Consider the following 14822-nt stretch of genomic DNA (forward strand, 5'->3'; position numbering starts at 1 on the left):
GACCTGTGAGCTGGATGCATCACGCACTGGCCATGCCCATGCCCATGTCTGGTTTAGTGAAGGAGTAAAAAATTCACAATGTCATGTGACAATGCCGTGACGACATGAGTTTGACACCCATATTGTAGCCCATGTTAAATCACCTCTAAGGAGATCTGAATAAGCATTATATTTAATAAGCCTGTAGATACTTAGAGCTTTTTCATACATTCCACCAAAAGTATACGCATTAAAATGACAATAACTATAAAGAACCTCCTGTGCATGAATCTAATTTTTAAGGTGAATTGCATGTTAAATTTTTATGCAGTAGGAACATAACTGGTCTTTCATTTATCATCACTTCTTTAAGCAAACGGAACTTAGATCAGCATGGAGAAGATTTAAATCATATGGATGAAGGAATTACAAATGGGTCAGAACTATGGGAATGACTTTAGTGGGGGTTTTGTGTGTAAGAACTTTAGTAGAAATACGTTTTAAAAAATAGGATGGTCCATCTAGCCTTGTGTTTTCAATATGTTAAGCTCAGTGTTTTAAAACAGGACTAGACTCAAGACTATTACTATATGTAATTAAGCCCCACTGCACTGAATTCTGGCCCAAAACCACGAAGAACTTTAAGTAAAATGGGAGAAAAAAATAAGACTTATTCTTAGGATACCGTGGCTTATTTATTCTGACTCTACACCTGAGTTTAGCTATTGACTATTTAGTCTAAGGATCTCATCTACTAATCTGTAGCACTATATGGATGAACTGCCAGCCACATTAAGCTAACTGGAATCTGTATACTATGTGGATCATATGCCACATAATACCCACTGATATGGTTGTGGGTAGCAGAAGTGTTTGTAATATACCTAACCAGAAACAGAATACTGAAAGGGAATCATCACTGCTTGGCCAAGGATCTCTTAAAATTGATGCAACTAATACATCTTCCATTTGATTTGTAAAATTAAAAACTCTTGCTTCACCTGTGGCTTTACAGTTGTAGAACTTAAGATACAACACTGTATTTTTAGGACCTTCTGGATGCACCCAAGATTTAGGGACAATATGTGGTTCTGTTGCTTTTAGTTGTATACCCCATGTTTCATATTGTACCAGATATATTTTGGTATTTATGCCTTTTGCACTTAAATATCATTCTGAGTTTGTTCAGGATTTCCTGCAGTTGTAGTTAAAATTGTCATACTTACACCAAATAAATCTCCTATGAAAATTCTCCATTTTAAAAGCTCATTCAAGTATTCATTCTTTTCCCTTCAATGTTTCAAGTGGTATATTTTAAGTTATAACTTAATGCCAAATATTCATTAGTGGATTAGAACACTAACTGCAAATAGCGAAGTTAAAATCTCAAACTACTTTCTAAAATAACCTTTTGAAATTCACATATTTGTAAAAAAACAAAACAACCCCTCCCACCCTAAAACTAATTCCTCATATAAAGATGAAAAAAATGTGTCTTCTTCTTTGAAATAATAACGAAATACAAGACACATATACAAAAGTGTTAACACTTTTGGGGGGAGCTGCATGACAATCACACAAGCACAATTTATTCTGTATGAAGATAAAGTAGTAAAAAAAGCTTAACCAGATGAATGACTGCTTGCTCCACAATTATTGAAGGCACCAAGAAAGTGTAATAATTTGTATCCCTTTTCTAGATTTCTGATATTTAAACAAAAAAGTGCAGTTAAAAGACTCCTTTGAATATAATTTAAAGCAGCATTTAAACAGAATAAAGAACTATATTTTCAGTTATTTCCACAATCGGTTTTAAGGGGAAGCCATTAAATAAAATATATACTTTGTTAACTGTATTTCAATGAACTCTGTTAAAAATAGGAACTGAAACATATGCATGCATTTGGCAGTTAGACCCCATAAAACAATAGGTTTTAAATCCAAGTAAACATCCACAGAATTAGGCTTCATATTCAAAGAAACTTAAATAAAACAATCTAATGATCAGTGGATCTTCAATACGTTTAACTCAGGATTCATTAAAAAAAAATTGTACCTAAAAATATCCTCAACACAGTTCCCACCCAAATTGCCTGAAACCTTGCAAGATCTGAAGATTTCTAAAATTTACCACACTCTTTTTTTGCCAGAAAAATCTTGCACTCCCTCATATGATACTGCTGAAGTTTCATGGAATTCTGCAGAACTTGCAAGATTTGGGCATTTTAAAAAAACTATTTTTGAGGACTAAAGATACTGCTGTAGGGCTGGTGTTTGCTTGATAGCAATGGATGCTGTACAGCTACCCATAGCTGATTGGATTTAAGCAGCTTGGGAGTTAACTAGTTTGAACTAAACTCAAACTAATTGACTGCATACCTATTATATAATGAGATCCTAATTCAGCTGCTATTGAAGATTAAACCTAAAATAAAAATAGCTTCAATGGGAACTACATAAGCCTAATGTAATTGGATATTATTGGAAAAATTTGAATATATTTGAATATTTTAGCAAAACTAAGAAAAAACAAAATTTTACTTCTTTTACTTTTAGATATGTTTTCTCCAAGATAATGGAGAGATATCAAAATGTATTAAAACAACTTTAAGAATAAACTACACATACATAGTTAAGTATAAAAACAACCCTATAGTCACTTTTTTAAAAACAGAGACACAGATTAGAGTAATAATTCAAGCTTCCCAAGCTTTTTTTTAAAAAATCTGCAAATAGGTATCTGCAAAACTATATCAGCATCTTATTTCTTCACTCAAACTTGTTTTTTGTTTGAAAGCAGTAAGGGCTCCTGATTCTATATATGCATTTGTAGGTAATTTGTAGTTAGCTGTGTATTGCACAGTACACTAATTACTAGTTTCTACATTTAAAAACTTACAGAAAATACCACAATTCAATCATTTATATTTGAATAATTAAATTTCTACATAGTTAAAAATGAGGAAACAGCTTATCCAAACATGAAAACAATGTAACACATGTTTTCCACAAAACAATGCATGAGAAATACATCAGAGGACAGCTATTTAAACAAAAATTTAGAATTACCAAGTACATTTCAAATTAAGGGAGACAAATTCTTGTTCTTTGTGCCTGTGGGATAAAGCATAAACACAGACATTAAATGTTTGATTTAACAAAATCGTTATATCAATGCAAGATGTTATATGATCTTTCTTGAACTTTGAATTTATAACTTTAAGTAATTTCCTCACCTTCACTCTATCTTCATGACCCTTAGAATGGTTCATATTATGCTAAACATTGTCAGTTGTTATTTTACAGGAGAAAATTTCTATATAAAATTTAAGGCGATCCCTGGTATTATAATTTTTATACATGATCTAATAGTTTGGTCAAACTCTTATCATCACAGAATTTAAAAACTTTATTTTCATGTTTCTGTTAAACAGTTACATGAAAGTGCTTTTCAAATCCATAAATCTTAAAGCAAATTTAACACCACGGCTTCCAATTTCTGCCCTATTTGTAAGACTTGCTGAACAAAGACACATAACATGGACACATGGATAACTGGCACAATTCTCCAGTATTTTGCATGCTCCAATACTTTAAGAAAAGTAGTTTTAGGTGGTTGAGAAATGAAAGTTTATAGTTGTTTATTTTGGCTGAGGATTCTGAATGCAATTTAAAATGAACAAGGAACTTTCTCTTGTATCTCCCCCCACTTCCAATTCTCCAAAAATGGTGAAAGAGCCTTTGTACTGGATTATAGGTCCTGAGGTAGCAGAGAAGCAGTGCCCCATGCACCTTGTTTTCTGCTATTATGGCACTCCTGCACTCCAGCTGCTGTTGCCTCCTGCTACCCTACCTAGCCTCCCTCTTAGCCCAGTACAATATCAAAATGAGACTTTCTGCTCCTTTGGGGGAAGTGACAAAGGCCTTCAAGGAAGGAACTAATAATGAGATGAAGTAGGGAGTCAAAGCATAATAACGTAATTAAATTGTAATTAAATTAATTAAAAATACTGAGCGCACATACTCCTTGACTTACAACCACAATTGGGACCAGAATATCTGTTGGTAAGCAAGGTGGTTATTAAGTGAATTTCACTTGCTTTTATGACCTTTTTTGTCATGGTTGTTAAGCGAATCACTACAATTATTAAGCGAATCATAGGTTATTAAGCAAAACTGACTTCTCCCCATTGACTTTGCTTCTTGGAAGTTTGCTTCCTGGCTGGGAAAGTGGCAAATAGTGATTTTATGATCTAATTTTAATCATGTGATAGTGGAGATGCTGCGAAATGGTAAAAAATGGAAGGAATGGTTGTGAGTCATTTTTTCAGAGTTGTTGTAATTTCAAACAGTTTACTAAATTAATGATTGTAACTCAAAAGCTATCTGTACTGTGTGCCTCTCACTTAAAAGAAAACTTTATTCTATAAAGTCTTATAATTTTTTCTAAGAAAGACTGGAGGTTTTGTACTGATCTACAAGTGTATCTCAGAAAAGAAAAGCATAATACAGTTCAAGAAAATCCCTTGCCAGGAATTTAGTATACTGCTACCCCATGTCTAATCTATTCCGTGAAGTGAGGGCCAGAGTTGACATTATTTCAATAGCATGTTTTAATACAGTATTTGGCAGGCACAGCTAATTGCACTCCAGATCATGATTCTGTTTTAAAGGAGGGAAAGTTAACTCTTTCCTCTACTGAAAATCCCCTCTAACAGAACAAGATAACCTAATACATATTTAAAAGCATTTAAAAATGATTGATGCAAAAATAGCGTGACATAACTATTTATTTACTATTACCAAAACTAAAGCTAATTTTTGTAGGTAGTATTCTTATATTTTATATTAGAGATATTATACTTTATATATTACATTGTATTCAGTGTAATACCTATTATATTCTAACCAAGAAACCGACAAGTTAAGCCCAGCTTCTTATCTGCAGTACATAATGGGAATAAAACGTTACCTATGGAGTTTCTGTCAAACGAGTATTAAAGCCTTACTAGAAAAAAGCTTGGAACTCCAATATGAAAATGAATAGTTTCATGTATCAGTGTTGAAACAGGCTCAGTGGCTGGCAGTATTTCTTTGAAGTGTATAGTTTGAAACAGGTGGTGACCTGCAGTCTCACTACTTCTGTGATATGTCAAAGCATTCCCATACTCTCTCTTTCTCACATACATCTTGTATCTCCTCTAAATTGCTCTCAGAAGACGACCACTGATCAGGTTCATCTCATTTTCCAAAAATTCTTCTGATGTACAGTGTCTTCCTCTTATCAGAAACTTGAATATATTTGTTCACTTTCTCCCTCTTTCCATTCTCTTGGGGAAAACAAGGTCAGAATGATTATAAAGTACTAAGAAATAAAACCTATAGACTATTCTGAAAGCAGAGACTGCTTTTGAACAATCATGGATAGTTTGGTTTTAATTTTTGCAGCGAGCACAGAGTGCTCCAAATGTCACTTTCCAGTTCTTTGATTACACACAAACCTGCTTCAAACATGTCACAGCTGTATTTAGGAATATATTCTGAGCAGAAAATGTATAAGTTGTATGAACATCATCATGCATGTGTGCATGAATATGTTACTTCTTCCCATCACTTCTGTTTTTGCCCTGAATGTAAGCCTATTGATGAATATTCATGCTGATGTTGAGACTAATGTCTTTTATTCTATTATTGGCACATCATACTGTATGTTACAGAATGCGTCCATAAACATGGATGCTGCCAACAAGGTTTTTGTTAAGACACCGGACTAGAAACTGGGTGACTATCACTTCTAGTTCTACCTTAGGCACAAGGCCAGCTGGGTGACCTTGGGCCAGTGATTTTCACACAGCCCTAGGAAGAAGACAGTGGCAGAAAACTTGCCAAGAAAACTAAGGGACTTCTCCAGGCAGTTTCTATGAGTAAAAACTGATGGACGGCCAGAAGGAAGGAAATATCTTTGTCTTTCATTTGTAGTTTAGCCAAGCTTTATCATTCCTTGCTACGTTTTGATACACAAAATGCCCAGTATGTCTTGATTACTATAGTAAGCAAGCTGCAAGTATTTGAGACCTAAAGTTACATGTATTTCCTTTGTCCCATTTACAAAATCCATTTTACAAAATGTGGGTTTATGCAACAATTGCAGTTCCCATTTCTTCTGTTCCCCCATAAGGTCATAAGAAGGGAAAGAGAAAAAAAAATAACTATAAATGCCTTTAGAAGCTATTCCTAGGAAGCATTCCTTGTCTGCAAGGCAGTATTATAGAGGAGACCAAGGAAGAATTTACTTTCCCTCCTAAGTTACTCTCCATTACCCGTTGCTCTTCAATATTTTTTCGCCTCAAGAAACAGTGATTGGACCCTTCACAAAATAGATTAAGGGGTAGCCTCTACTGCTAGTGGCATAGACATCATGGTCTTTCACCTACAACCCTCCCACTAAAATTCCACCTTTTTATTGCCACAAAAATCTGTTGAGCAAAGGGAATGTATATATTGCACTGTATTTTTTTTTCTTTGCTATTGCTAGGAATGGTTGTGTTACCAATCAAAATAACCTGCCAATGGTACAAGATCCCTCTCTCTGATCATAGCTGGCTCGTTGCAAACCTCAGAGTGTTTTGCAAGGCTTGTTCCCCCCCTCCCTCACCCCCATGCCCCTCTCCTGACGGGACCTTTGGCAGAAATGCCACCTTTGTTGTGATAATTAATCGTAGCCGCAAGGCAACTCACCCGTCGTACCCGCATCTCTCCTGGCCGGCGCCCCATCACCGGTGCTCCACGACGAAGCGCATGGTGGTGCCGTCGAAGGACGGAGGCGCGATGATCCGGGGGCCCAGCGGCTGCGAGGTGATACTGATAAGCGGTGCTTTCCCGTCGCCAGGAGCCGCTTGCGGGCACGGTAGCTGCTGCGGGGTGCCCGTGGGCATGTAATACGGGCTTTCTGCGGCGGGGCTGGCGGCGCTCCTGGACGAGGTGGCCGCAGACCCCAGCTCACCGCTAGGCTGCTGGGCGAGCTGGCCCTGCAGTGCGCTGGCGGACAGGACTGCCGGCAGGAAGCCCGGGTAGAACATGTAGGCTGCGGCCGGGGCGCCGTAGGTTCCAGCGGCCGCTCCCAACGCCAGGGACGACATGGGGATGGTCATGGGGGCCAGGGCCGGCGGCTGTGGCGGCGCCGGCGCCGGGACCGGCAAGGGTACTTCCACGTACTGCCCTGTTTCGGGGTCAAAGAGGCGCCGCTTCTGGGGCTGCGGCTGGGGCTGCAGCGGGGCGTCCACTAAGTAGCACTGGCCCGTGCTGAGGTCCAGCAGCACCTTGCGCTGCATCTGAGACGGCGGGAAGGCAGCGGGTTCAGCGGCCATGGGCGGCGAGAAGCAAAGCAACGGCGTTGCCGGCTGAGCGGCGCCTGTCAGAGCGGCCGCCGCAGCTGCGAGGGACAGAGCCTGAGGGAAGATGTGCGCCGGAGACATTTCCAGAGGTGGAGCCGCCGTCGCCGTCGCCGCCTGGAGTTGCTGCTGTTGCTGCTGTTGCGGCGGCAAGGGCGGCAGCAACTGTGCCAAAGGCTGAGGCTGAGTGGTGGCTGCGGTGGGGCCAGGGCGCTCCTCTGCGGGCTGCTGCTGGGGCGCCTGGTTGAGGCTGGAGCCTGCCACGGACCGGGCCTGGTTGAGAGGCTGGGCGGCAGCGGGTGAAGCAGTGGCGACGAGGCCTGCGCGGTCGGTGCCTGCTGCTGCTTCTCCTCCTGCGCCTAAGGCCACCGGTTGCTCCGCGGACGATTCCTTGAGCGAAATGGCCAAGTAGTTTCCGCAGTCGGGTAAGGTGGGCTTGCGGCTCTTGTCGGGCTCCACCAGGCTCCCCTGCCGGCTGCCAAATAACTTGATGGCGCGAGGCCTAGCCTGGCCTTTGAGGCCTCGGGGCGGGGAAGGAGACGACAGCACCGGTGGTTGATGCTTGGCCTTCTGGGCCTGAGCGTTAAAAGTTAAGGTGGTCCTAGGGACCACAGGGACTCTTTCCTTCTCAACAGGCCCGGGGTTTCTTGCTGCAGATTCTCCATAGAGGCCTGAACCACGGGCCCGTTCTCGGGTCAGGCTCTCAAAGGCTGCTGTCTTGGCTGAGACCTTCTCTATGTTCTTGGTTGGGTTGGTGAATCTGCCACAGGGATGGCGTTCTGGCGCGGATTTGCTGGGAGAAGTTGTTAATCCCACCATCTGAACTCCCTCCTGGTCCTCAGTCTTGGCAACCATCATCGATTCTTCCTTGACGCTGTTTATGGCTCCTGTGGTTTGCTCTTCGCTGGCAATGAGGTTCAGGACATGGCTATCAGTTATCGGTAATGGGTCACTCTTTCGTTTCCACTCATTTTTACTGAAACTGTACAGCTCTTCCATGCTCCGGACTGCTGCTGTGAGTTTTTGCAGAGCCTTATGGTTTGCTGAGGCAGGTGCCTTGGTCACCTCTTCTTCTTTGGGAGGTTCTTCTTCATCCACCACCAGTGGTGCCACTTTATTGCTTTTCTCAGTTGTCACAGGCTGCTGCTGTGGTGGTGGATGTGACTGCTGCCTCCAGGGCACAGATGTTTTGGAGACTATCTTCAATACAGCAGGCTGGCGAGGGTCACTCTTGTTGGGAGCAATGGTGGCTACTGGCAGCCTTCCTGAGGTCCTGTGTACCAGAATAGTTCCTTCTTGGTTGGAAGGTAGCATCTTGCCTCCATTAATTACTCTGGGCCCCATCTCATGAGATTTGTTGGGCTTCTTGTCTTCTTTACTGTTACTTACTGCCTGACAAGTTATCACCATGGGAGACAGAGACCTGGGAATTCCTATTGACATTAGCTGTTTGGATTTCTGGTCAAAGGTTCCCTGGTCAGAGTTAACACTACCTCTGTCACTGTGGTTATCCCCTGACTCAAGACCATAACTACTCTTGAGTAATTTCCTGACATCTCTCACCTGATGTATAGGTCCTTGGACTTTAGACTTATTTTCTCTTACATCACGTACCTGAAATTGAGGCAGTTTGTCCATAATCTCCCCTTTTATTTGCTTTTGCAGTTGACATCTGGTATCAACAGCTGTCTTGAAAAAATTGGGGGCATTTCCAGCGATCATGGGGCTGAGAAGCTTAGTAATATTGAAAGGATTGTCTTTGTTCTGCTCCACACTTCCCAAGCTTATCTTGATCTCTGGAGGTTTGGGCTTTATCATTGTGGTGGCAATAGCAGTCTGAGCTGCTGCAGTTGTCGCTGTAGAATATTTTGTCACATGCAAGTTATTATTATCTTTGACTGTTTGTTGAATATTTGGAACAAAAAGACGAGACATTTTAGTTGCTTTATTAGCTGTGATTTCTCCCATATCGGCCTTCCAATCACCTTTGAATCCTATTTTCAGTTTTCCCACAGGAACTTTTTCCTCTTTTTTTTCTGCTTCTTTTTCTTTCCATGTTCTAAATGCACTGTTCTGGCTACGGAGGAAAGTTGCCTTGAGTGTTTCAGAGGCACTTTGTTTTATTTTACATGCCTCTTCTAAAAATGTTTCTGAAAGGCTTCGATTTAGGCTAATAGTGGCCTCCCGTGGAGTAGAGGGCTTGGAGGTTGGTGACTTGCTATCAGAAAATTCCCCCAAATCATCTGCTGTTACAATAGTGCAATCAGAGCCGCCTTCTGAATATCTTGAATTTTGTCTTTGCAGCCCCCCGTTCTTTAACTTCTCCTTGGCAGTGCTATCTACCTCTTTAGAAGACGAGGAATTTGACATACCGGAGTATGTAGTGTCTGTGATCTCTCCCCTTTCCATTTTGAACTCATGTTCCTGTTGCATCTTCTTTGAAATAACATTTTTGAGGAGGCTAGATGCAAATTTTGACTTCTGTGTTCCTTCCATGGTTTCTGCAATGGTTCCAGTTTGTTTGCAGATTTCATTGCCCTGCTCCTTTGGCGGTGTTTCTGTAACTCCATCTGTGCAACTTGACCCAACAGCAGCATTTTCAGAAGGTTTAGCAGGTCTGGGGACACCCGCATTAATATTGCTGCTGAAATTCAAAGTCTCCAGCAAAGTAACAACTTGGGAACCTGCCTGGACCTGTTTTTCAAAGCAACGTGGTGTTTCAACATGCGTTATTTCCCCATCAAGTTTACTGACAACAAATTCCAATGCTTTAGTCTGTGATTTATTGGAGTGAATATAGAAATTGTCACTGGCTGTCTTAGTCCCAGAGTTTCTTTTCCATCCAGCAGATGCAGTGCTGCTTTTGAAAAGATTCTGCTCTGCTTTCTGTCCCAGACTGCTGCACTTTAAATCCAAGTAAGTTGACCATCGGTTGATTCCTAGATTGTGTTCTGAAAGAGATGTGGAAGACTCACTGGAACTCAAGTTCAGGGTATCAAAGTAGGGATAAGCTAAGCTCCGAAATGCCCTTGCTGTCAGGCTTCTTACTTCTTTATCTGCATCATCCAACTCACTTACCACGCTGGAGGCACCACTTGAATATCCACCCAATTCTCTTGCTTTTATAGCTGCACACCTTGTTTGCAAGTGTGCAGGAACTGCAATAAACTTTTTTGCATAGTCATGAAACACATCTTGTTTGAAACTTGAATTTCGTTCATGAGCTGTGGAGACACACAGGCTCATGTCGCCTTCATGCTTGGCAGCGTAAATAATGTTTTGCTTTTCATGCTGGTTGCTAGGCTCATTTATAGCCCTGGAAGTTGGTTTGATTGATAGGAGTATCTGGCCTGCAGAATTCTCACTCATGTTGCAGAGGTTCTTGGACTGACTTTCTTCCGAGCTGGCGCATTTGTCTGTGCTTGGAGTATCATTTTCAGAATTAATGCTGACTATCTCTGTACTGCTGGTATTATCAATACTGTCTGTCTGATTATTAGGATCACTGGTGGTTGTGCTGAGATAACAGCTATTATCTTCTTCTGTTTGTGTGTCTGCTAGAGTTTCTTCGCTCCCAAAAGAAGCATAATCCACAAAGGAATAAATAACATTGTTATCCTCAAAGTCCCACCGAGAAGCTAATCCATAGTCAAAGTCCATGTCATGATCTACTTCACTAAGCTGTATTTCATGGGTGGTAATATAATGTGCTTCATCATTATTACTATTGTTGCTTTCACTGGCATAGCTGGGTTGTGGCTGCAATAGCTGTGAAGCATGCGGGCCTCTTCCTCTCTCATTGCTCAGACAGATTTCTTTGCAGTCTGCTTCATCATCTTCATCGCTGTCATACCCAAATGAAGAGGAGGTTTTCCCACCTCTTTCTAAGTCATCCATTTTTAGAAAATTCCTTGTATTTTGTATTGGTGAAGGACAAGATGATGAAGAGGATTCTGGGCAGCCATGTGTATAAAGCTGAACATTGGAGGTACTAGGGGACAGAGTGTTCTCAGACCCTTCTGAACTGATGCCAGAAATCCTTTCCCCAACCTCATCAGCTTTCATCCCCATGGGCGAAAGAGTGCCTTCCATTTTAGATGTATAATCCAGAGATTCTTGATTCGCATATTTGTCTGCCAAGATTTTGTTAGCCAATCTGTTAATCTCACTGATCCCGCAAGGTCCATTTTTAGGTCTGATAAAGGGCACTTTACTTCTATTCCGTTCTAGATTCAGCTTTAGAGCCTGGGGATTCTCTCCTGTCCCTCCAGGGTAATCGTAAATTTCCACATATTTTGATTCCGCAGCTGAGGAAGTAGATGGCTCTTTAGGATGACACGTGATCATTTGGCTGTTGCTTTTTCCAGCATTCTCTGTTTGAATAACTATCTCTTCAGCAGGCAGTTCTGTAAATACTTCCATGGCGAACGCTTTCAAGCTGATTGAAGGGACCAACAAGATTTGGACCCAGGACCAAAGTCAACAGAGAGAGAGAGACACACACATATACACACGTGTTCCCCAGTGGTTCCTAACTTCGTTGCTTGTAGTTTAGCTGTAGACCTTGGAGAGTTGCTTGATAGTGCTGGGGGTAGTAGGCTGGGTGGCTGCTGTTGTCTCTGTGGAGATGGGGGGTGCTGGTAACTGCTGCTGCTGCCAGTGTCTTATTCCTGAGCTATGAAGTACAGTTGTTAGTTTGGCATGAAGAGCTGTCAGTCTGAATGCCATTGGTAACAGAAGTAGCAGCATTAACAGCATCTGCCACTCAACTTTCCCAGACATCCCAAAATGAAGAGAAAGCATATGGAAATTCTTATACTTCTAGTTAAGGAACATGTAAGCATGTGAGAATGATTAATTCACGTAATAGTTTTAAAAAATTATTGGTTTTTGGATGATCAAAATGAAAGGAAAAGCACCTTTTATTGCTAGAACAATATTTTTAAAAATATTACCTAGATAATAGTTCAGTGGGCAAAAAAAGACTGAATTTAATTTTAATAAGACATTAGGAATTTCAAATTTACTGGTAATTTTTAAAAAGCACTTTTTCCCAATTTATGAAACATTATTTGTATTTTATACAAAAGCATTTAAAGAGGGTTCCCCGTCCTTTCCTTTTAAAAAAAATAAAAAACTGGGGCTCCATATGAACATACTTCTTCCAACAAAAATACTTCCAACATACAGAATTGGAACAATTCTTAATATGTCATGAAATAGAGAAATAAAACTAATTTTAACTTGCTTCTATCTCTTTTTATTAAGTTGTTTTAGAACTGTACTTAGTTAATTATAATTATATTATTATTAATTATATCAGCCACAATTCAAGTTCCACTTGAATACTATTAAAATTATACCATCTCAAGCTTCTCTAGTGTAAGTTGAGTAGACTTTATCTGTTACAAAGAGGTCTAATACAGAAGAAACAAGCAATATGAAAAAAACATTTACCTTTTTTTTGATTTTGTAGCATTAGTCCAAGGGATACTAATCAGCACCTTAGATCTTGAAAAAAATTCTTCTTGTCTTCAGAGGTTTTTAAAAGGATGTGAAGGAGATAAAGAACAAGCAATGGGAAAATACCAAACTGGTTTGATTTTGATAATGACTTGTTCAGAGTAAGAAAACTCTGAAGCATTTTTGTCAGATCAGTATAGCTTGCTGGGTCAAAACCATTATCTATACATAGACTGTGTGTCATTTCAACAGGGTGAATAAAGTACTATTTTAAACTACCACATTTCTACATAGTAAAAATAAATGTGTTTGACTGTCATTCATTGCAGGAATCTCTGATCTTCCTTAATATATTTTTGCCTCGTTCTTCTATGTTTAAATACTTAAATTTATAATGCATAACATTGTTATGATATTGTTGAAGTAAAATTAAGTGTGTGCAATAAAGTACTGTAAAGGAAGTTAGTTAGAAAAATGAAAGTATATTTTTTTTTAAAGTAAATATTTCTCTTTTTTGTGTCTTAATATAATTATTAATAGAATAATAGAATTCTTTATTGGCCAAGTGTGATTGGACACACAAGGAATTTGTCTTGGTGCAAATGCTCTCAGTATACATAAAAGAAAAGATACATTCGTCAAGAGTCAAGAATCATAAGGTACAACACTTAATGATAGTCATAGGGTACAATAAGCAATCATATTATACTAGGATACAGTCAATATAAATCATAAGGATACAAGCAACAAAGTTACAGTCACACAGTCACAAGTGGGAGGGGATGGGTGATAAAGAGTGATGAGAAGGTTAACAGTAATAGTAGTGCAGACTTTGTAAATAGTTGAACAGTGTTGAGGGAATTATTTGTTTAGCAGAGTGATGGCTTTCAGGAAAAAACTGTCCTTGTGTCTAGTTGTTCTGGTGTGCAGTGCTCTATAGTGTCGTTTTGAGGAAAGGCGTTAAAACAGTTGATGTCTGGGATGTGAGGGGTCTGTAAATATTTTCACAGCCTTCTTTTTGACTCATGCAGTATACAGGTCCTTGATTGAAGGCAGGTTGGTAGTAATTTTTTCTTCAGTCCTAATTATTCTCTGAAGTCTGTGTTTGTCCTGTTGGTTTGCAGAACCAACTCAACAGGATATTATTACCATTAATAATATAACCAATATGTATTACTAAATCAGTTTTAAAATTCTATGTCATTTTAATTTTAATTCCATTTATATATGTATCATACCCAAAGAGGTATAAAAATGTTTAAATCAACATTAAAATAATATATAAAACATCTTTAAAATACTGTAAGCCTCTTAAAGCACCAGGACAAATAAAAAGAAAACTCACGTGTGAAATAAAAGTAAGTTCCTATTAGTGCTAATCTCTAGTGGATAATGATCTGGTTTGCACACCATCTTACTGAAAAACAAATACAAACTAGATTACAATTTAGCATGTGGGAATCAGGCCATAGGCTGTCTAAAACTAGGAAATAAAACAATTTCCTCTATTTTTGTTAAGTACATAATTTCAGAATGGTTACTAATAAAGATGTACCTCTTACACCCAGCTATTTCAGGCTACATCTCTAAATACCTGGAGTGCTAAAATGACAACCTCAGAAATCACAAACATGGGTTTCTGATGCCAATCTTAGGTTTAACTATAGACAAAGGTTGTTATGCAATAGATTTGCCTTGGATAGGATTCTTTGAAAGTATATTCATAATTGGAAAAGAGTAAATCAATGGAAAACATGAAAAGGGAAGCAGATATATATTTGGGAGAGGCGTTTTGATTTTGTGCTTGCAATTGCAAATATGTCAATGGCTCCCTCCCCCTTTAAGATGCTATTATGAAAATAGCTAGGTTGCAAATTGATTAAAATCTTGAAGAGGTGATTATGAAATTTCAAATTAACTATAGTGAGTTACGTGAAGGTTGATCAATATAGGTCTGACAATTTTCAGAAAAACCATTGACATACATTA

At 39.5% G+C, this 14822-nt stretch overlaps 1 protein-coding gene across 1 annotated transcript; it reads right to left on the reverse strand.

The window, feature by feature from the left end:
* Positions 1-958: 958 nt before the first annotated feature.
* C6H4orf54 (chromosome 6 C4orf54 homolog) lies at positions 959-12991 on the reverse strand. Its single transcript, XM_026698290.2, has 2 exons — positions 6718-12991; positions 959-3093 (listed from the first exon to the last, which is right to left on the reverse strand). Exon 1 carries the CDS (start codon positions 11790-11792, stop codon positions 6753-6755), a length of 5040 nt encoding a protein of 1679 aa, XP_026554075.2. The 5' UTR covers positions 11793-12991; the 3' UTR covers positions 959-3093; positions 6718-6752.
* Positions 12992-14822: the final 1831 nt, after the last annotated feature.

This window comes from Pseudonaja textilis, chromosome 6 (assembly GCF_049901715.1).
Source record: "Pseudonaja textilis isolate UNSWEBS1 chromosome 6, rPseTex1.2, whole genome shotgun sequence".
In the NCBI taxonomy this organism is placed as follows: Eukaryota; Metazoa; Chordata; class Lepidosauria; order Squamata; family Elapidae; genus Pseudonaja; species Pseudonaja textilis.